The sequence below is a fragment of the Cydia amplana genome, chromosome 5 (genome assembly GCF_948474715.1).
Source record: "Cydia amplana chromosome 5, ilCydAmpl1.1, whole genome shotgun sequence".
NCBI classification, from domain to species: Eukaryota; Metazoa; Arthropoda; class Insecta; order Lepidoptera; family Tortricidae; genus Cydia; species Cydia amplana.
Window position 1 is genome coordinate 3,441,054 of NC_086073.1, and position 23,865 is coordinate 3,464,918.

At 39.1% G+C, this 23,865-nt stretch overlaps 5 protein-coding genes across 5 annotated transcripts in view; 2 read left to right on the forward strand and 3 right to left on the reverse strand.

The window, feature by feature from the left end:
- Positions 1–3,316, reverse strand: part of LOC134648221 (patronin-like) — an 89,896-nt gene extending 86,580 nt beyond the window's left edge. Inside the window, exon 1 of the mRNA XM_063502705.1 lies at positions 3,122–3,316. Coding sequence (XP_063358775.1) covers positions 3,122–3,235 — 114 coding nt within the window. The 5' untranslated portion in view covers positions 3,236–3,316. The remainder of the gene's footprint in view (positions 1–3,121) is intronic.
- A 3,353-nt stretch (positions 3,317–6,669) lies between these two features.
- On the forward strand, positions 6,670–8,291 carry LOC134647769 (serine/arginine-rich splicing factor 4). Its single transcript, XM_063502066.1, has 3 exons — positions 6,670–7,142; positions 7,441–7,775; positions 8,177–8,291. The coding sequence occupies exons 1-3, from the start codon at positions 6,749–6,751 to the stop codon at positions 8,261–8,263; spliced, it is 816 nt and encodes a 271-aa protein (XP_063358136.1). The 5' UTR covers positions 6,670–6,748; the 3' UTR covers positions 8,264–8,291.
- A 177-nt stretch (positions 8,292–8,468) lies between these two features.
- Positions 8,469–8,971, reverse strand: LOC134647770 (mitochondrial import inner membrane translocase subunit Tim13-like). Its single transcript, XM_063502068.1, has one exon. The coding sequence runs from the start codon at positions 8,884–8,886 to the stop codon at positions 8,614–8,616; it is 273 nt and encodes a 90-aa protein (XP_063358138.1). The 5' UTR covers positions 8,887–8,971; the 3' UTR covers positions 8,469–8,613.
- Positions 8,972–14,854: 5,883 nt separating this feature from the next.
- LOC134648412 (U11/U12 small nuclear ribonucleoprotein 25 kDa protein) lies at positions 14,855–16,247 on the forward strand. The gene is made up of 3 exons (XM_063502933.1): positions 14,855–15,049; positions 15,130–15,201; positions 15,938–16,247. The coding sequence occupies exons 1-3, from the start codon at positions 14,897–14,899 to the stop codon at positions 16,178–16,180; spliced, it is 468 nt and encodes a 155-aa protein (XP_063359003.1). The 5' UTR covers positions 14,855–14,896; the 3' UTR covers positions 16,181–16,247.
- A 524-nt stretch (positions 16,248–16,771) lies between these two features.
- The window catches only part of LOC134647814 (uncharacterized), a 28,979-nt gene continuing 21,885 nt past the window's right edge, over positions 16,772–23,865 (reverse strand). Inside the window, exons 18-21 of the mRNA XM_063502141.1 lie at positions 23,596–23,753; positions 21,962–22,086; positions 19,832–19,939; positions 16,772–16,915 (exon numbers count right to left, since the gene is read on the reverse strand). Of these exons, the coding sequence (XP_063358211.1) occupies positions 16,778–16,915; positions 19,832–19,939; positions 21,962–22,086; positions 23,596–23,753 (529 nt within the window). The 3' untranslated portion in view covers positions 16,772–16,777. The remainder of the gene's footprint in view (positions 16,916–19,831; positions 19,940–21,961; positions 22,087–23,595; positions 23,754–23,865) is intronic.

Consider the following 23,865-nt stretch of genomic DNA (forward strand, 5'->3'; position numbering starts at 1 on the left):
GAATTTAATTGAATACAAACAGTTTCCGAGGCGATTGCGTGGCGTGGGCATATGTTAAAAAGGTCTTACAAGTTACAGGAAATTGAACTCTAAACCCATCACTTTAAGCATGTAATAACAAGGCAATAGTAACATTAACATAACAGTATATGTGCATTATAATTTAAAAGACATACGTCTTTTAATAACGACACGGCAGCAGATGGCACTCGTCAAGGATGTCAATATGTCATCAATGAAAATAGTTATCCGTTTGCTATATGGGTGTAGAAAACGATTAATTTTTTTGCACATCCTCCACGACGTCTTTGTTTATCATTATCACTCCTGTTCTATGTCATTTAATTAATTTAGCTGTTTTTTATCCCGAAAACCAAATTAAAAGATCAACGCAAAACAGCGACTCTTTAAGCGAATCCAACAGAGTTTCACAATGATATTGCAATTATTCTTATTTAGATAAAAACCGGCCAAGTGCGAGTCGGACTCGCGCACGGAGGGTTCCGCACCATCAACAAAAAATAGAGCAAAACAAGCAAAAAAACGGTCACCCATCCAAGTACTGACCCCGCCCGACGTTGCTTAACTTCGGTCAAAAATCACGTTTGTTGTATGGGAGCCCCACTTAAATCTTTATTTTATTCTGTTTTTAGTATTTGTTGTTATAGCGGCAACAGAAATACATCATCTGTGGAAATTTCAACTGTCTAGCTATCACGGTTCGTGAGATACGGCCTGGTGACAGACGGACGGACGGACGGACGAACGGACGGACGGACGGACAGCGGAGTCTTAGTAATAGGATCCCGTTTTTACCCTTTGGGTACGGAACCCTAAAAAAACAGGCATCTAATTACATACAACGAAATGCTTTCTTCATAATCTTCATATCTCATAAAAGTCATATCCATCGTTTGCGAACATAAATTAAACACATGGTGGAGTGTTATGAAGAAAAATATTTGAAAGTCGGTTCGATGTCGAAACGGTCAGCATCAAAGGCTTCTGATTAGAAATGGATCGTTTGATTCAGTTTTAGGGCTTCGGTATTACGCAACTTATATTGTTTGGGACCGTTACATCAGCTGATTCATATCTCTAATAGCATTTAGGTGGATCGCAAGAAGCTTAAAATAGGTGTTTGCTTAACCGACTGGTAATCATAATAGATTACAAAAGTTAGGCATTAAATATCTTAGATTATCCTAAATTATATAAATGGAATCCACATCTATGAGATCTCATCTGATTTGCATTGTTAAGTTAAAGTGCAACCAAGGCTCTGTACATCAAAAACACATCAAACAATAAGAGTAAAACAATTTCAAAGACTAAAGGGCCTACGTATGTTCGTCGCTCAAACATCTCAAATCTGTTTGAACTTTGACAGAACTGGAGATGCGGTGAATTAAACACGGCCAACCTTCCAGCAAGGTGATGCCCAAGATTCGTTGCAAAACGGAGATAGATGTGCCTACGTGTTACAAGAGTAACAAGGCTCGTGCCTTATATTATAAGACGGCTGTGGGCGGAAGCCAGCCCAACACAACGAGCCACAATAAATGTTGAAACACGAATGGCCAAAACAAGGACCGACATTTTTAATCCAAAATTAAAAATAAGCTGACGCTGACGCTAATGGCCTGCTCGGAACTAAATTAATTTCAGAGGAGTTTAAAGGTGCGCGTAAAACTTAATTTAGTTTCTAATTAACTGAATTGAAATATAGATAGCGAATGGCCTTTCATTTCGCACTTTCTTCGCTTGTATAATTACTATAATTAGTTAGGCTGCTAAGCTATCGCTTGAACATTACGATTTCTGAATTCGTCATGTTTGTCATTGATACAAAATAAAATATTTCTTCGATTAACAGATTGCAGCCTAAACCTGTTGTCGTCCCACTGGTTTTATGTTTATCAAACGAACATTCCAATACTACGACATACCGTGGTTTGACGGCTTTTGGGCGTAGAATGTACCAATCGAGATATTTTAATAAATCCAAAGTAACGGATAAAGTTATAACTATTATCTGTCTTTACTCGGCAATCTCGACGCGTTGCGAAAGTGAAACATCGATTTTAACGGCATATGCAAATTGGAATTGTTTCAATAAAAAAGCTAGCGGGTGGGAATGGAAACTGGACTGAACAATCGGTCTGAAATACTCTCCATTCCGATGGCACACCATTACGACGCCATTATAACACTATTTCTACAACTCACTTTAAAAGGGATGTAACTGCGTGTGAACGAATCCCCTTTTCAGTTTAAATGTATATTTTTTCTAGACAACGTTGACTCTACTAAGTCAATAATTTTCTGCCGCTACCTCAACAAGATAACACACACGAGTAGGTATTAATCGGAAAGTACTTACGCGTACGACATCGTTCCCATTGAACACACATATCAGAGGTGACAACCGTACCAACGACAAAACGGTCAGTCTGAACAGATACTTCAAGTACGCGGCCACCATGGTAAACACAGACGGTTTACGACAGCACGTATCGTTGAGCAAATGGAACATAAGTAAGTTTCGATTTAATTTGCGGCTTGGAATAAAATTAGGAGGGTAAAAAGCGAGTAAGCACTAAGATCTAGGTCGGTAACCGCGAGCTCCTTTCCAGCGGGGTTCAACGAGGCGTGCTGAGATACAGCCACGGTCGGCTGGCCCAACCTTGGCCATCTCGTCCATCCTGAATGACATCACCACCGAATGTTCCGACCGTATGGTGAGGCCAAGGCCAGAAATTCGATCGATGCTAATAACAGCAGAATATTAAAAAGGAAAGGGGGGTCGACGACCCCTGGTGTCGCAACTATGGCCGAACTGATGGATTTGTTCGGTCCACAAGCTATTTGTAGCAAAGCCAAAGTTAGAAACGTAAATCATTTTACGACTCCACCGTTTACATGTCCAGTCGTTAGTCGCTAACTTGCGGCGATCGTACGGAACTTTCTAAAGCTCGCCAGCGATAGAATTTTATTGTTCCCGCTCCGATAGCAATCTGTACATTCTTTCATTATTCGCGTCCATCGTTATCTGAGTATGCAGTTATCGAACACATAAATCGCTAGCGGGCACACCTCGCACGATACCGTCGTATCTTACCGAGACGGCGATGGAGGCGCCGGGTACGACGGCGGTCATCTCATGGCCTTCAGGGGCGCTTAAGAAGCGGCGCAGGGTGCCATATCCTGAGGCTGAAGCGACCATGGCCACCATAGTTCACGGCACTTCACTGGCACTGTGTCATCACTCGCGTACGCGCACGCAGCACGCGCGCCGAGGGTCTACTGAGCGCACGCTCTCCCCACCGCCAAGACGCTCCAATAGTTTGTTTAGCGACATTAGATAAGTGCGCTTATAATTGTACTTCCGTTGCGTATTTAGAGACATCCTTACACATAGGTGTTCTAAGTCTAATAGGCAGGAATAGTTACTCAAAACTTTTTTTAAACAACAATAAGTTATTTGCTATTTTGACTGTTAAAACTACAAGTAATCAAAGCATTCACCTTTATAAATACAGTTTTTTTTTTGAAAATTCTAATACTACTTTTTTGAAAATTAAGGCTGTGTCTGAAAAAGCAAAGTTTTTTTACCTAGTAAGGTAAGTAAGTACTGTGGAAGACTTTATAAATTACATGATTCATATGTAGGTAGACTAATCAGAATATAAAAACAGTCCTTCAGTCTAACTCTATTATTCTACTAACAATATAGTAGTTTATAATCAACATTTTATTTATACTGTTTACTAATGGAATTAATTAAATTAACATTAAAAATTTAATAACACTGATTTAAACTTTCACGATTTTTACACATTATTAAATACGCGATTATTAGATACGCAATTAAGTCCCGTTGTACAATTTAATAATGTAAAAATTTAATAGTAAAACAAAGTTTTTTTAATAAATGTTTTCTACAAAGGATGTCATTCAAATGATGTAATATGGCAGAGATAAGAATTTTGATAAGATATAACTTTGCAGTATATAACAATTATATTGAAGAATTACTCTATTGAATTAAGATTGCATAGACTGACTTTACACTAAAGCAAAATCAAAATCATCCACCCACACAATATTACCAAAACTGGGTAAAATATCAATGTAACTATATATTGTAACTTCAAGCTATACAAGTGAGTGAATCTTACACTTTGCTTTTGGATTCTTTTAAAGGAGCATGGTACACCATGATTTTCATTGGCACAACTCTGTATGTCAATCTTTTTTTCTAACTCATATAAATAAATAAATAAAAAATAAAAAAGCCTTTATTTCCAAATTTTCGCACTTTTACATTGGGAGTTTCTGCGTATTGGTTAGTAAGTTTCTAACTCATATAAGCATTACAAACAAATTCCTTATCTAGGATTCAATACAGACAGAGGTGTGTCCACAGTACCATCTCTACCATAAGGACACACGGGGCCCGTGCCTAGGGCCCCCATCCTCAGGGGGCCCCCAAGGACAGACAGTAACAGTATATTTGAATACCCATAATAAATAGAAGATTATAGTAGAAAAATGTTAGTGTAATTAGCTTTCTTTACTTTCCAAAAGGGCCCCAATTTTTATGTACCCAAGGGCCCCAGTATAGTTTAAGACGGCCCTGTCTGTCCACTTAAATTTAAACACTCTAAAAACACTATTAAAAATTGTACTTATTTATTATCTTTATAAATCTAATTAATTTCACAAGCTTTACTCCAGCAAGTCCAGCAGTAAATATTTACTAGTGGTAAAAGTATTGCAAGGAAAGCCACAAACCCCATGTCTAGTAATTAACATTTGAAAACTGGTTTTAGCTTGTTGCATAAATATTATGTTGGCTAAGGTGAACCGCTTCATACTTTTAGCAGCCCGCTGAGAAATTTTACCATGTATTTGATTATCATTACTTGCACATAATGTGTCATCGGAGGAAAGTGATGTCATAAGTCATTAAAACTGTGCTAAATACTGTAAACTATTTAATGTCAATATTATAAGGTCATTTTATTAATAACTATGTTGACATTGATACTTGAATGACTCAAGGTCATTACTAGTTAGGTACATAATATCAAATGTAAATATTATATAAAGAAATTATTTAAGCTAGCAAAAATTTTAGTTAATTTGTGTGTCAATTGCTGTTTCAGTAAACAATACACCGTTGAAGTAGCAATAACAGTTTTATTTGTTCAGGGCAGTGAAAAGCGACCACAGCACCAATGTAAAAGCTCGCTAATTAAATTTCTGAACATGTTCTCATTATAAAAAGGTCAAGAACAAAAGGGGTCTGATATAAAAGCATCTAGACTGACACATAAGGAACATAACAATGTTCTACGGCTATAATTTATTCATCAGGAGTGTGGGCAGCTCACTTCGCCCACAGACAAACCTTGGTTTATTTTATTAGATTTATAAGGATACATGGTCACTTTGGAACTCATTTCTAACTTACTTCAAGATCAAATTCGTAATTTCACGAATATGTAGGTGAGTAGATCCTTCAAGAACATGCTGCCAAAGTAAAAACAGGAAAATATTTAGCATTTCTGCACTGATGAACTGATAATGAGCATTGATGAAGACATGCTAGCACGAGCACGAGTACCAAGGCAACATGATCACGGCTGAGTGAAAACTGCTAACAACCGGCAATTACAACCGCAGCGCTCACCTGTTTTGTGTCCACCGAGTCCGTAGCCTCCATGTTGGCATGTGTTCGCTCCTGCCTCTCCATGACTTCGGAAACATCAGAATTGCTTAAACCATTTACTAGCCACTATAAATGCACACGATATGAGTATAAACATAACAATCGCGATGGACTCTGAATTTTTATACGAAACAATGTCAATGATCAGGCAGCTCAAGTTAGACACTTCAGGTCCATTACACTAAAGAAAAAAACATTACGGTCACGTAATCACAAAATTACACACATTCTGCTTGTTTCAGTAACGAAACAGAGAACTTGCAGTGGACTTTTTCGCTACAATATCAAAAACACTGTTCATCACCATCTTAAAAATTTCACACATTCCGTCATCGAGGCCGACTGACTGGTCGCTGCCCTAACCAGCGTTCCTGTTGACGCAATTGTTTCTTTTAGAACTTACTTCGTTATTTAAATTATTTGAAGTTTATTTTAGGTTTCGTTTTGAAACAATAACGCATTTAATTGATTGAATCCATATTTATTTAGTGCAATTAGATAAATTTACTAAAGAGGAACATGAAATATCATTTATAATATAGCATTTACCGAATCTTTACATAACGTAAATTGGAATGGTAAGGAATCTGTAGTTATAGCGCCATCTAGTGATTTAAAGCTGAAGTAAATAGCACAAGATTTAAATGAATTGAAACGTTGAAATTACTATAATAAAATTATTTTTTTAGATATGAATTAATTGTACATGTTTAAATAACTATAAATATTCATAAATAATATATATCCAAACATTAAAAAAAGAACCTAGTAAAACTGCAACATGAAATAATAAAACGCGAACGCAATACCTACGCTTGGCACAAACGTCATTTTGTTTGACTTGAACTGAACTGTCAATCTCAAAATTCTCAAATGAACTCGATTCTCAACTCAAATCAAATCAATACTTAGTTGTGTATGTGTACTGTGTTGTGTACTATGTAGGGTTAACTTGTTGCATTTAATGAAAAGTAGTTTCAATGCCGGAATTTTATTAACACAATTTAAATTATGCCTCGCGAAAAATCATCCCATCGCGACAGGAGAAGTTCTTCCCAAAGCTCCGAATCGTCATACGAAAGGAAGAAGTCCAAAAGCAAGCACAAGAAACGTTCTCGTTCAAGAGACAGATCTGTAGCTAGTAGCCATAAGAGCAAGTCTAGCTCTCACAGGCATAGAAAGAGGAGTTATTCTAGAAGTTTGTCTCGGGATCGCTACGAGACGAAGTCGCGTAGGCGCTCCAGTTCGCGAAGGCGCTCTAGTTCGCGGCCCCGCTCGAAGCGGTCCCGGCGGTCGGTGTCGAGGAGCAGATCTAGAAGCCGTACGAAACACAGTAAAAGCAGCAAGAAGTCTCGCAGGAGGTCGCGCTCTCGCTCGACTAGCAGTTCCAGCTCTTTTGATATAGGTAACCATTTTGTACACTATTTGGTGAATTGCAAGTCTTGTACGATTTTTGAGTAAAAACTGATCTCAAAATGTAAAGGTCACTTTTTCACTCTGTATAATGATTGAATGTAAAATGTGGTTATTACATGCGAATTCACACATTGCTCCGGTGTATGAGTGTGACACCGATTTTTTGCTACATGTGAAGCTACATCCAATGTGAATACTGCCTAGTCATAACACCTTCTTTGTCCAATTAAGTCCAATACTGTTCTAACCAACCTCAATTATTCCCCTGATATTCTTACCATTTTCAGAACCAGCACAAGGCTTCAAATCGGTTCGGCTAGATGACACTGAAACCAAAGTTGAGCAGGCCATCAAGGCCGCAGAGGCTGCTGGTTTAACTATGACCAAGATACCAACTTACGAATACCCAGAAGTAGAAGTAAAAGAAGACATGCCAACAATTCACGATAGAAACTTGCTTGCCGAGTTGAACAGTGATGTATTCATCCAAAGGTCTTTCACGTCTTCAAAGAATAAGAAACAGAACCAGAACATTGTAATAGACTTGGATGCGGAAACTGTTAAAGTTCCTAAAAGTGATATAAAAGTTAACAATATGGATGATACTATTCTTAACATGGATGTGAGTATAACTTGTTGCAGTTCTGTTCTTCCTTACACTTAAAAGTGATGCTCATATTATAAGAAAGATGTAAGGAACAGGAACTGCGTATCTGGAAAATATATGTATGAATCTTTACCGGTATTATGCCATATATGTGTGTGTCTGTCTATGGCATCAAGATGGACCGATTTGAATGCAGACATTTTTTGCATATATTGTAGGAATATTAGAATTTTTTGATTTAATTTATTCTTCTATTACACAACTACCCATATTGATTTAAAAAATTCGAACACCAGCTACATTGCAACAGTCTTATGTTTTGCCATGAAAATTCAGTCCTCTGTCAGCAAGTTTACTACCATCTAGTTATAAGTATGTTTTTATTGACTTAATTTACATTTACTGTGCTGTTTTAGGAAATCCCAAGCGAAGAAAAGTTGAGAGAGATGTGGATAAAGAAACTTTACCAGTACAGGAAGAGAATGCTGCGGGGAGAAATTTAGTAAAATAATAAATGGAATAATATTCTAACCTTTTGTTTTATTGCATCATTTATTGACATATATAACAAGTTATTATTTTCAAGTTCAAGGCAATTTGACTTGTAAGTGCTGCTGTAGTAGGGTATCTTATATAACAATGAAGTACAGTACTTATTACAGTAATTAATATTGTTAATCGGATTGGAAAAGTAAAATAACCAAAAAGTTAACCTAGAATATTTTATTCAAACACAACATAACAACTGGCAGTTGCAACTCACAATTTGTAACATGCTGTGACACTACAATTTTCGTCTATATTTACAGAAACGCAAGGGTGTATCAGTTATTCCCTTCAGATAAAGTCGCTTTCACATGTTGTTCCGCTCGCGCTGGATACGACTGCTATAGGTCCGCGACACCAGGTTCCAGGCATCCATATACCTGTCCATACACATGGCGATGCACTTCTGTTCAGAACTGTCCAGGGCCGTGCCCGGTTTGTTTATGCACTTCTTAAAACACTTCTCGGACATTTTCGTCAGAAGTTCCTGTGCGTTAGCTATAGCAATCTGCTGTTTAACTTGATCCATCAACTCTTCCTTTTGTGTTCCCGAAAGTGAACCCGTTGATAAGGTATCCATTTTAAAGTTAAAGGATTTTTAAATCGGAATAATACACTGCTTTCGAATTTATTTCATGTGACAGTTAGGTAACCTTAAAATTTTCGGGTCTAGGTAGGGTTGCCAGATCGAAAGGCGCTGTTATCGGGAAAAAATATAAATTTTTCGGGATTTTGGGCCTTAAGTCGGGAAAATGAACCATTCAAATTAAATTAATTGTATTAAAAACAACGATATTTTACATTATTGGTACTAAGTCAGCTGCTCTGCCCAATCTCGCCACGCGCGCCCCGTGTGCGCGCTGACGGGCTCGACGCGGGTCGCTGGTTCGCTCGACGACAGTTCAGAACTTGAAATTATTGTTTTATAACGTGATGCTGTTTTTCGGGACAATCTTCACTTTGTCGGGAATCGGGAACACATGCTAAAAATCGGGAGAATCCCGCCGAATCCCGACCATCTGGCAACCCTAGGTCTAGGTGATTGATCGACTTTTTATCATAGATGTATTATTTTTAAAGATGGAGCGTAAGCCACCTGTCACCGTAGCCTCACACACACAGACACATTTTATGTACGATTTACAGTGAGGAACCAGAGGCATGTGGCCACGACGATAAAGTCATATCGATAAACTATACGGCCTTTTTACAATTTAAATTTTACTTGAAAGGATCTAAACTATCTAAAATGAACAGATAACTATTATAACATTAATTTAGAAGTTCTTTACTTATAAGTTGCTCTTAATTATGACCCCGTTATAATTATTTGAATTATTGTCTAAAGGAGGCATGGAACGCCACATATATAAATGTTACATTAAAACCAAATAAAATATGTTTTTTGCAATAATAGAGTTTATTATTATATTATAAAATTTATAAAGTATTCATTATCGAAGATATCGAAGCTTCAATTAATCGCTATTACGTTCCGCTGTGTAGAGAGTATCGATATATAACATGATTAAAATCGACAAATCTACATCCCTAGAAACGTGCAATAAACTCAAACATACACATTTTAACGCACACATACACAGCTTGCCCACCACCAAAATGGCTACGGCTTGACAGATAAATTTTGTACTGAGAACCGAGAACGTTGGGGCCTTGCTTTTTATAGACCTCTGAAAATGACTAGACTAATATAAAATCATGGTGCATTAAATCGTAGTTTCATAGTAACATTCAAGAGTAGGAGTTTATTTGATTTGTGTATAGTAAAATAAAGAATTAATTGTGGAATTTAAAAATGAAAAATATTGAATTATTTTATGGGTAAATTCAAATTGCTCCTGGTAATACAGATTTTGAAAGTCCGTATTGCGCATGTATTACAATATTTTGTCAATAAGTGATTAATTTCTAAAATTCAAATGATTAAAAAAAACATATTTATATCAAAAATTAACGAACAACAGTTTAAACACTTTTAGTGAACGCAAATATTCATATTTTTTTGCATGAACTCAAAATAAATAACAAATAAATGAACAATTCATTCTTTGAGTTTATGGTACAATACGGACCTAAATATAAGTGTTGCCAACGAAAAAATATCTAGAAAGTGGGTAAATTTATCTTGATAATCGTTCCAAAACACGTAAATTAATCAGTTTTATTATAAGCTGGTCAAGCACATCTTGTCAGTAGAAAAAGGCGGCAAATTTGAAAAATGTAGGTGCGAAGGGATATCGTTCCATAGAAAATTAGAAATTCACTAATATATCATATGTGATATGTCATTATGTAGCAGTGCGATGGCCAAGTCATTATACGTATTAAAAATTAAAGATATCTTATTGAAATACGGTTTTAATACCCCCCTGGCACTGACTAAAATAACCGCCTTAGTTTCACATTACATCTCAAAACTTTTTTGTAGTTGAAGAATTGCGTTGCGAGACTTGCATTTTTTTACATGTAATGTTTTTGATGGGATCTTATCTCTTTTTGTAGGTAGTCCTTCTTTTCGGGTACTACTTCTTGTGTTACGTCAGCTACCACTTTTCTCAAAGGTCATACTCATACCCATGCCACATTATACGCGTAATGTTTTTGAGAATATATCTACAACATGTTAAGCCCTAGAGACTGGCTAATGAAAGTTGAGACTGAGATTTATTTAAGTTTTTTTATATGGCAACTTTTTTTCCTATCAAATAAGCTGTCAGTTTCAAGCTGTCATTTAATTTCATAGTAATTTTATTGCCAGGTGCGGTTTTTATTGAAATTCCTGCGTTATCTCAGTCTCAACTTTCATTAGCCAGACTCTATATGTCACTGAAAATTCAGGGTTCTAAAGTCTATTTTTTTATTCGGTAGACTGAAATGACAGTTAATAGTATGAAATGACATTTCATGTTCATACTATTAACTGTCATTTCAGTCTACGGAATAAAAAAATAGACTTTAGCTTAAGATCGGTTTTCCTAGGATAGCGGTGCCGTCATATAGCGGCCGTCTCCATACTAAATAATACGGCTAAATATGGATGTCATCGTATTTGTATGGAGACGGCCGCTATATGACGGCACCGCTATCGCTATCGGAGGAAACCAAAGCTTTAGCCAGCACAAAATTACAGGACGTCGAAAATGGCCTGAACCGCTTCGAGAAAAGGATGGTGCGGCCGTGCCTCTTTGTTTTGCTCGACTTATGAGTATATAAAGCTGGTCAACCCACGGACCTAAAGAATAAACTGGATCGAGTACACTGGCCAAAAAGTGTGTCCACATGAGAAGTCAAACCAGAGCCTTGCATCTCGTTCTAATTAGGGTGACCATAAGTCATATGTATGTGGGATATTAGGATAAGTTTAAATGTATAGTTTGGCCAAAATCTTTTATCATTCGTGCATAGTCAGAGAGAATCATACTGTCTTTTCCGTATGCTGGTATAATTGCCCCAGAAAAGGGATGGATATAGTTTTTTTTAGACACGCCAAACAACTAAAATGGAAGTGGGCGGGACATGTATCACGAATACCGGACCAGCGCTGGACCAAAAATGTGACGTCATGGAAAGGGCCACTAGGAAAACGGGGTATAGGAAAACCTGTTACTAGATGGGAAGACGAAATAAAAAATATCGCTGGTCAAAACTGGATGCAAATAGCTCAAGATAGAGACGAGTGGAAAACTCTGGAGGAGGCCTTCATCTGCGAAGACGGGGTTCTTGCCAAATATTAAACATTTATAATATTAGAACATTATTAAAATTATAAGTTAACTTTAGACTAATTCTAAAACACCAAACAATGTTAAAAATTCGCAAGAAATAAAAGGCTATTTTATTTTTTATTTTATTTATTTTATTTTATTTTATAGTTTTTTTTCTCTTCTGTAAAACGCTTCACACAACCTTACTTAATTTAGTCGTAATTGATTACATTTTCAAATATCGTACCGTACCTCAAAAGGGAAAAACCGGCCAAGTGCGAGTCGGACTCGCGTTCCAAGGGTTCCAAGCCCTAGCGTAGCGTAACAATTTAGGTTTTTTCACCTAAAATTATCAAATATTAGCACACAATGAAATAAAAACTTACATTTAACTGTGTAAACCGACATCTTACACTATTTATGCTCTTAATAATTTAACAAAATACCTATCACTATCAATATCATACTCATGGTGTGTTCATATACGTGATGGCTTCCCTTTTGCACACTTCAGCTATTCATTAACCGTAAGCGTCATCGTACTCATCGTCAGAGATGTCAAAAATACTTTATAAAAAGTATTTAAATACAAAATACAAATACTTCCTTGATATACTATTTCAAATGCAAAATACAAAATAGTTTTTGAATTTGTATTTCAAATACAAAATACAAAATAGGTATTTTCAAAATACTTTTTAAAAATACAAATACTTTGCGATAAAAGGTACTCTGAATAGTGAATACCTAGTCTGAATTAAAAAGTATTACTCAGAATATCCGAATTGAAAAGACTCTCTTCATTCTTTGAAAACAGTGTGTCAATTAGTCCTCTATCTAAAGTGCAAATTTCTAGTTGTTTGCTCATATTAACCGGAAGGATGGATGGATGATGGTTTATAACGGACAATTTTTAAAAGCATTAATTTAGATTTGTAATGTTTTACAGCTAGTATAATGCCTCTCGTTAGTGTGATGAAAACGTCTCGTTTGTGCAGAAAACTTTCATCAGGGCAGAAAAGTTTGTTCTCCTCTCGTACCTTGAAACCCTCGCAACACTCAAGATTCCACTTTTTTAACCACTCGCTACGCTTGTGGTCATGTGCGACGTTACTAAACAGATTCAACAGTATGAGAGAGTTGCCAGGATTGTAACATCAGAAGAGATTGTAACTCCTACCTACATTACCTACTATAAAGTATTTTGTATTTTGAAAATAGAAAATAGGTCCCAAAAACTATTTCAAATAAAATACAAAATAGTTTTCTTCAAAAGGTATTTAAATACAAAATACAAAATAGGTATTTTGCATTTAGTATTTGCATTTTAAATACAAGTATTTCAAATAAGTCACATCTCTGCTCATCGTAGATCTGTGATTGCAACAAAATTTTCAAATTTGCCGCCTTTGTCTACAGACGGAAATGTGTGTTCAGTCTATATAGAATCGATTACATATATGTAAATAGTTTGAACCAACGTTTCAGTAATTAAATATTATGTATAAATCACATAAATATGAGTCTGTAATGTTTAAGGCCTTTGGATTTAAATTTTGGCAATTTTGGAATTTTGATATAGCTCTCATTACGTCACCCAAATAATTAAACATGCCGAAATAAAGATATACCTATTTATGTAAACTTTTTTTTACATTAAGTACGTAATAAGAATTCGATCCACATCGTGCCGACATCATAGTCACCCTAATGAGTTTGACAATATCGTTTTGTATTTTTATCATAAAATTGAATAATTGTGATTTATCTGTGAAAAAATATTCCACAATCAGCATAGCTTTCACTTCTACAACCCCTCACACATCATTTTTTAACCATTTTTTTAAATATTATACGAATAAATTCTGAGCGGCGCCATTTACGTATTTTGAAAATACACGAAAAGTTTGGGATACCAATTAATATTCAAAGTTACTACAATTTCTACCATGTTAAATATAAATGCTTTATTTGTTGTGCGCATGTTTGGTTTAATCAGTTAATAATATTGACATCATAATTATTTACAAATTACTTAAAATATATTATCAGAACTGTAATCTGAATATAGCACTAAAATTGTATAAGAAGGTAATTAATTTCAGTAGTATATTGATATGATTTCTACCACAGTGGTATCTTTTTAACATTGGCAACATGTGCGAGTGAGACACAGGGCTCGGGTATTTCTATCTCAAGTGGACCGTTTTCTCTAGTCTGGTACGAACAACTTTCTGTCTTGGTGATAAGGTTCCAATTCGTATGGCAAAACAAGTGACAGTTCACTCCAGTTTAAAACATTATAACTTCATGGGTCAACCAAATCTTGTCGGTAAAAAAAGGCGCGAAATTTAAATTTTCTTTGGGACGAGATCCCTTCGCGCCTACATTTTTCAAATTTGCCGCCTTTTTCTACTGTCAAGATCTGGTTGACCAAGTATAGTTACAGATGAGTATATAGTTGGTCAAACCAAATTGTCAGTAAGTAAGAACAAAAAAAACTATACTTATCCTTTTCTTTTGGGTGCTAGTACTAGTGTAAGACAAAGATAGTATGATTCTTTCTATGCTTGAAATTGTTTTGACCAAATATAGTTAGTGTTTTTAATTTTATTACACCTTACTTAAATTAAATTACTAGTTTTGGAATCGTCTCAACCTTTGACATTGACAGCTTTAATGTGTCAAAAGAGCTTTTTTGCGGTTTATTTACTTTATTTTATTTGTTGACTTTGGTATTTGGAATAAACTTAGTCTGATAATAATAATAATAGGTGGACTGTTTTATTACGTAATTTTTAGAAGAACTAATTGCATAAACCACACTAACAAAATTCAAATTTGTGGCTTTCAATTTAATCACAAATGGAAGAGACCGAATCCGAAGACGTGTCCAGTACGCTATCTCACGACGATTTGCTTGAAGTAACCAAGTCTACCGTGTGCACTTTACTCAGTTGTGATCCTTTGCTTTCCGATTTGCCGACTGATATTATACTAGAAGAAATCCTTGCTCAGGTAAAATTAAAGCATTTATTCTTGAGAAAAACAGACTAAGTTTACATAAACTTACCTTATTCTTTCTTTGTTCTTTGCAGATTGCAGTTGAACATGGGCAATCTATTACAATTTACATATCACGAGAGGATGAACCTACTTTGAAAGTTATTGTAAGTAAGCATCAATATTTTGTTGTCTCGTAAGCCTTGAAATCATCTATTCGTATGAATGCCATAAACTTTGACCCTATTTCTCTTTTCTATAACACCAACCAAGTATGTATCACTGTTTTAACGGACTCCTAGCCTAGTCAGTTGTGATGCTGCTTATGAAGCAGGAGGTCCCGGGTTTGAATCCTGGTATCGGCATTTTTTTTTATAACGGACATTTGTTCTTAAGTTATGAATGTTATTTATGTATCTAAGTATACATTATATTTATCTTAAGTATGTATTTTGTTGCCCAGTACCCATAGTACAAGCTTTGCTTAGTTTGGGGCTAGATTGAACTGTGTAAAAACCGGCCAAGTGCAAGTCGGACTCGCGCACGGAGGGTTCCGCACCATCAACAAAAAATAGAGCAAAACAAGCAAAAAACGGTCACCCATCCAAGTACTGGCCCCGCCCGAAGTTGCTTAACTTCGGTCAAAAATCACGTTTGTTGTATGGGAGCCCCACTTAAATCTTTATTTTATTCTGTTTTCAGTATTTGTTGTTATAGCGACAACAGAAATACATAATCTGTGAAAATTTCAACTGTCTAGCTATCACGGTTCGTGAGATACAGCCTGGTGACAAGACGGACGGACGGATGGACGGACAGCGGAGTCTTAGTATTAGGGTCCCGTTTTTACCCTTTAGGTACGGAACCCTAAAAATGTCCCTAAAATATTTATTTTTGTTTTAGGTCCCACAAAATGTGTCAGTAAGGGATCTCAAAAAAGCTGTTGCAAGGCATTTTGAAATCTACCAACAAAGGACAGGCAGCACAGTGAAAATATCTTGGAAATACATCTGGAAGACCTACAATTTGTGTTTTGACTCACTTGTGTTGGACAATGATAATAGCACCATTGAAGACTATGGGGTTACCAATAAAGTGACACTGACTTTCAAGAAGAGGAGAAAGAAAACTAAGAAATTTTCATAGTATCATATATTGTCTAAGTTTAAAATATATGCTAAAATATAGATTTTTCACATGACATGACACTTATTATATAATCGTAAACATAATGTATGTAATGTATATTGTTTGAAAGTAATAGATCCACTCTTTAAGTTGCTACATGTGTACTATTTAGTACTTCTTCTGAAATTGCAACTTTTTTATCCAATAATGATAATTTTACTTTACTTATATTCCATGTCTATAGTGTCTATACTACAAATCCACAAAAAGATATACAGTTGCAATATGAATTAATATCATCTTGCCATCATAAACAAGGTTACTTAAGACTTCCAAAATACTAAGTTCTTTTGGAGGCCTGCGCCTGCTGTAGTACTGTAGTACTAATGTATATTGCTTAGTAAATACACCCCTTATTTTATTGTTTACATCCATGTTGGGGGCAGTATTAGTCTTAGGAGAAATGCTAAGCAAGTTAGCTGTCAATATTACTATTACTATCTGGCATATTCCCAACAAGTCAATGGCAAGCAGCTGCTGTTATCCACAAAGTCAATAGCATGCCTACGGAGGGACTGCCCCTATATCTGATCTATTCATTTCTCTGCAACACTTTTACAGTTGCTCAAAGTCAGGTTGCGGGGGTGGCTCCTGTGGCAGCGGCTCGAAGTCGCCGAGGCTGTAGCTCGGCTCCTCGTGCCGCGGCGTGGCCAGCGGACGGTCGTACGCGTCCTTCAGGAGCTCCTGGTCGTGCTGGAAATATTATATCAATTACAGAGCTTTACGGCCTTAACCGAAAATGACTACTTGTCGGCTGCATCTTGACCAAACACATTGGCAGTACTTAAAAAAAGCGGCCAAGTGCGAGTCGGACTCGCCCATAAAGGGTTCCGTATTTAGGGGATTTGGACGTATTAAAAAAAAACTACTTACTAGATTTCGTTCAAACCAATTTTCGGTGGAAGTTTGCATGGTAATGTACATCATATATTTTTTTTAGTTTTATCATTCTTTTATTTTAGAAGTTACAGGGGGGGACACACACATTTTACCACTTTGGAAGTGTCTCTCGCGCAAACTATTCAGTTTACTGTGACATACGGACGGACAGACAGACAGACATGACTAATCCATAAGGGTTCCGTTTTTTGCAATTTGGCTACGGAACCCTAAAAACAGTTGTCGACAAGTGCTTTCTGTGCATCGAGTAATTAATAGTACATTATTGCAGAGGCCGGGAAAGGGCAATTCGTGGATGAGTTTCGATTTTGTCGGACGACGCGAAGCGGAGTCCGACAAAGAAGACGAATCCACGAATTGCTATTCCTGCCGAGGCATATATAGTGCTTTTCTCCAAACATGCGAGGAAATAAAGTAAAACAATAAATATTTAAGCATAAAGTATCACTCGAATCGAACCTTCACGACAAAAATGTCAAAAACAATTTCCCTCTTTAATTATTTTTTAAAAGTTTAAGGCACAAACTTATTGTGCCATTCAGTACCAATCAATTTTCGTTCAATTAATATAATTGTGCAATACAAAATAATAATTGTGCAATATAAGCTATACTTGGTCAACCAGATCTTGACAGTAGAAAAAGGCGGCAAATTTGAAAAATGTAGGCGCGAAGGGATATCGTCCCATAGAAAATTTGAATTTAGCGCCTTTTTTTACTGACAAGATTTGGTTGACCAGCTATATGTATATGAACACGGATGAGATCCTTAAAAAAATATAAAAATAATATTTGATTTTATTAAGCAGTATTCGCACGATCATACACGAGCACGACGGTCTTGTTAGAACGAGACATATAAGATCGTTTATCATCCTATCTCACTCACTCTATCCTATAGCTTGAAATGATAGCTGATCGGGTCGTGTAGACGCGGCCGGCGGCTACAATAATTGGCTATTTGTGTTTTTTATTTTTAAAAAGTAAAAAACACTACAGTAATAAGTTATTACTGTATTGTTTTTTTACTTCCCGTCCGCTAGAGCAGGACAGCGATAGTCTGATTTTTTTTTATTTGAGTTTGACAATAAGGAATAACTTCCCGTTCTATTTTTGCTACAATAAAGTGAACATTTCCGAGCATATTGGAGAAAAACTTATTAACTACCGGACGGCACAGACCTGGGGCAAATTTTCTATTTGTACGCTTTTACTTTTTAGGTAGGTAGTTTTTTATTTTTTATAGATTTTTGATTCAACACTGACAAAATTTCAGGCACTTCTATGTTGATAAAAGTGTAACAGATACGGAATTTACGATGCTAAGCCCTGGTGTCTAATGTGACTGACAGAGTACTTTAGGAGAACTAAAATCAGCACAGATCAACAAGTTTGGCTAGCATTCACATTGGAGCAAGTGACTGTGGCAAACTAGCAATAACTTGCATTGACCTTTGTCTGGCAAAATTAATTAGAGATTAAAGGTCAGTTGCACCAACCACATTTGACAGACTGATCAACGTCAGCCCGCGCGCCCCGGCGCTTTACTATGATGAAACTTTACATACATATAAATTTAGCGAACTCTTTAACGATACGAACAGTTTGGTGCAACCGACCCATAGTGCAGGGGTCGGCAACCTGCAGACAAGGTTACCTGGTCGGGCTGCAGCACGGAGGGCGGCGCGTAGTCCGGCGCCGGGACGCTCTCCGTCGGCTGCTGCTGAACAAGTCAACACACAACCGACCCATAGTGCAGGGGTCGGCAACCTGCAGACAAGGTTACCTGGTCGGGCTGCAGCACGGAGGGCGGCGCGTAGTCCGGCGCCGGGACGCTCTCCGTCGGCTGCTGCTGAACAAGTCAACACACAACCGACCCATAGTGCAGGGGTCGGCGACCTGCAGACAAGGTTACCTGGTCGGGCTGCAGCACGGAGGGCGGCGCGAGGTCGTCGAGCGAGAGCTGCGTGTTGAGCACGGAGGGCGGCGCGTAGTCCGGCGCCGGGACGCTCTCCGTCGGCTGCTGCTGAACAAGTCAACACACAACCGACCCATAGTGCAGGGGTCGGCGACCTGCAGACAAGGTTACCTGGTCGGGCTGCAGCACGGAGGGCGGCGCGTAGTCCGGCGCCGGGACGCTCTCCGTCGGCTGCTGCTGAACAAGTCAACACACAACCGACCCATAGTGCAGGGGTCGGCGACCTGCAGACAAGGTTACCTGGTCGGGCTGCAGCGCGTAGTCCGGCGCCGGGACGCTCTCCGTCGGCTGCTGCTGAACAAGTCAACACACAACCGACCCATAGTGCAGGGGTCGGCAACCTGCAGACAAGGTTACCTGGTCGGGCTGCAGCACGGAGGGCGGCGCGTAGTCCGGCGCCGGGACGCTCTCCGTCGGCTGCTGCTGAACAAGTCAACACACAACCGACCCATAGTGCAGGGGTCGGCGACCTGCAGACAAGGTTACCTGGTCGGGCTGCAGCGCGTAGTCCGGCGCCGGGACGCTCTCCGTCGGCTGCTGCTGAACAAGTCAACACACAACCGACCCATAGTGCAGGGGTCGGCAACCTGCAGACAAGGTTACCTGGTCGGGCTGCAGCACGGAGGGCGGCGCGTAGTCCGGCGCCGGGACGCTCTCCGTCGGCTGCTGCTGAACAAGTCAACACACAACCGACCCATAGTGCAGGGGTCGGCGACCTGCAGACAAGGTTACCTGGTCGGGCTGCAGCACGGAGGGCGGCGCGAGGTCGTCGAGCGAGAGCTGCGTGTTGAGCACGGAGGGCGGCGCGTAGTCCGGCGCCGGGACGCTCTCCGTCGGCTGCTGCTGAACAAGTCAACACACAACCGACCCATAGTGCAGGGGTCGGCGACCTGCAGACAAGGTTACCTGGTCGGGCTGCAGCACGGAGGGCGGCGCGTAGTCCGGCGCCGGGACGCTCTCCGTCGGCTGCTGCTGAACAAGTCAACACACAACCGACCCATAGTGCAGGGGTCGGCAACCTGCAGACAAGGTTACCTGGTCGGGCTGCAGCACGGAGGGCGGCGCGTAGTCCGGCGCCGGGACGCTCTCCGTCGGCTGCTGCTGAACAAGTCAACACACAACCGACCCATAGTGCAGGGGTCGGCGACCTGCAGACAAGGTTACCTGGTCGGGCTGCAGCACGGAGGGCGGCGCGAGGTCGTCGAGCGAGAGCTGCGTGTTGAGCACGGAGGGCGGCGCGTAGTCCGGCGCCGGGACGCTCTCCGTCGGCTGATGCTGCTGAAGTCAACACACAAACATTATAAATATATACAAGCATATTCTATTCTTTGTTCTGGGTTCTCAGAGCTCAATCATCAAATAGACTGTGCTCATATAGCTTCTTCCTCTATCGACTATCTAATCCTATCTGGAATTGAGTTCACATAATGAACTCGATCTGTATAGACGTGCCTCTCTCAACGTTTTAACCTCTCGTGTGCCGCGATTATTTTTAGGCTTCCGTACCTCAAAACTGTCTGTCTGTCTGACTATCTTGTGTATTTTTTAAAAACTTTAGACCCAGTAGTTTCGGAGATAAGGGGGGGAGGGGGGGCTGGGAATAGTCATTTTTTGCCTATTTTTTTAAATAACTGCTAAACTATTTATTCTAAAATTATAAAAAATATATATTTGAGATTCTTACAATGAGCTCTTTCATTTGATATGTAACACAATATAGTTTAAAAAACTTAATTTTTAATTTTCTCATTTACTTCCCAAAAATGGCCTCCATATTTAAAATTCATTTATTTACGTTACACATCCATCTTTGGGTCACAAATTTACATATGTGTGTTAAATTTCAACTTAATTGGTCCAGTAGTTTCGGAGAAAATAGGCTGTGACAAACGGACGGACAGACAGACAGACGCACGAGTGATTCTATTAGGGTTCCGTTTTTTCCTTTTGAGGTACGGAACCCTCTGAACGCGAGTCCGACTCGCACTTGACCGGTTTTTATTTTCAAATAGTTTCCTCATCCGCGGCATACGAGCGCTTAAAGCGCTCGGGCCAGGCACAATTTCACGGACCGGCTGTTACATTTTCCTTGGGAAGCAGCTCGTTTTGTGTGGAGTGAACCAACCTAAAATGTAGCAGTGGACTTAATAAAAATGAAACCCATTCCCTACTTTTTCAGTATTTGTTGTTATAGTGGCAACAGAAATACATCATCTGTGAAAATGTCAACTGTCTAGATATCACGGCATGAGATACAGCCTGGTGGCATGCCACCAGGCCATCTCATGAGATACAGACAGACGGACAGAGGTCTTAGTAATAAGGTCCGTTTTTAGGGTTCCGTACCCAAAGGGTAAAAACGGGACCCTATTACTAAGACTCCGCTGTCCGTCCGTCCGTCTGTCACCAGGCTGTATCTCACGAACCGTGATAGCTAGACAGTTGAAATTTTCACAGATGATGTATTTCCGTTGCCGCTATAACAACAAATACTAAAAATAGGATAAAATAAAGATTTAAGTGGGGCTCCCATACAACAAACGTGATTTTTGACCGAAGTTAAGCAACGTCGGGCGGGGTCAGTACTTGGATGGGTGACCGTTTTTTTGCTTGTATTGCTCTATTTTTTGTTGATGGTGCGGAACCCTCCGTGCGCGAGTCCGACTCGCACTTGGCCGGTTTTTTAGTATTTGTTGTTATAGTGGCAACAGAAATAGGTACATAATCTGTGAAAATTTCAACTGTCTAGCTACCACGGCATGAGATACAGCCTGGTGGCAGACAGACAGACGGACAGAGGTCTTAGTAATAGGGTCCGTTTTTACCCTTTGGGTACGGAGCCCTAAATAGATAGCTACTCACAACAGGGAGCTCCTCATGGCGAGGCGCGAAAGCGTCGTCGCGTACGGTGTTCATTTTGGCTGCGTCCTCCGATATGTAGGCGGTCTTGTGCTCGCAACTCAGCAAGTGGGTCAGCATGTCCGTGCCTGTATAATAATTAATTAAATTAAATTAAATAAAAATTTATTTCAGGAAAATACCCATATGTGTTAGTATACATTATTATTATTATACATTATTCAATCAAATTCGGTTAGTACATAGGAATATAAATTAAATTAAAAATTAAATAACAGTTACAATAACAAAAAACGAATACAACATTAATATTACAAATAAATTAAATTAAATTACATTGTCCTCTGTCTTATCACTAACTATCATAATTTACAAAGCTGGAGTGCAGACCGATCCATCTACGCATCATCGGTGAGTTCCACCTCCTGGCAAATACCTTCAGGATGCTGCTCGGACTCCCCAGCAGCCTATCGAGCAAGGAGGCACAGCGTTTCCTTATAATCGCATGGAAGCCATCAACACTTGCCTCCGCAAACATGCCCGATGCACTACACCTCCTTCGAAAACCGAGCAACATCCTGAAGGCATCATTATATTGCACTCGAAGAGCGCTGTACGTCCTCTGCGTAAAATTGACCCATAGGTTACATGTATAGAAGAACTGGCAGTATGCCCTGAATAGAGTTATTTTGACTTCCTTAGTGCACCCTGCAAACCTACGTGCCAACATATTGCAGCGGACGGACAGCGCCTGTCTCTCCCTCTCGATGTCCATGTTGTCACAGAGATCATCAGTTACCCAGTAAAACTGTAGTCAGATTTTGGGTTCATCTTCGTAAAGAATCTAATAACCTAAGAGGTCGTCCAGAAATCATGTGATCATATTTGGCCTATTTTTCTGGACGACCCCTAACCTATAGTACATTGTTGAAGAGGCTAGAAAGTGACCCACAGATGGACGAGTTAATTTGTGACACGATCCATCAGGGGAGGCCCACGAAAATCTGTTCTTCTTAGTGCCACTTGCACCATTTCCTAACCCGGGTTTAACCGGTTAAACCCTGGAGTTACCATGGCTACCAGTACAATTTGACACTGGGTTAACGGTTTAACTGCTTAACCTCGGGTTAGGGGGATGGTGCAAGTGGCCCTTAGTCGTTTCACTCTTGATAAAGTGGTCAAGGTGATCATTGGATCATGGTGATCTTTGGATAGTGACGAGCTTCACAACACGTCGCCATTGTTCTCTGTTGGCACATTCGTGTGTCAACCCATCCACTGCAGCTTTGACCTGGTCCGTCCCATTGGCATCTCGAAATAAGAGTCCATATTGCACTTTCGGCAGAGTCATTACAAAGTGCGAGTTTTTGGACTTATAAAACACCTTTCTTATTTCTAAAAGGATTAAAAGCACTACCATAAATTACCTAATGAACTAGGTGAGCTGAGATTGGTCGAGTGTCAACCAATCGGTGAGCGGAAATTGAATATTGAGGAAATTTCATAGAAATTAAAGGAAACTTTGATTTAGGAAATGCAAAATTTAGACCCCCATACAAAAAAAAATATCAGAAGTTTCTGATATTTTTCAATGTACGAATTTCGCAATTTTGGTGTGACGCTAGCAATATACTCACCCACACGGGTAGTGTAGGAGCACACGCAGTGTAGCTCGGCGGGCGCGTCGCGCGGCGCGTCCTCTAACGAATGTGCGCCGGCGCAGTACCCGCTGTGGCGCAACATGGCGCGGTAGCACGATGAAGTAAACGAGCACTTGGTACAGGATGATGAACCACTGTTAAAAAAAAGTTTTTATGAATAAGTTGTATCAAGTCAAAATGGCGAGTGGCCTCTTAAGGCCCCACACTGACGTGTGGTTGAAACTTTAACGACAAAAAAATGGCGGT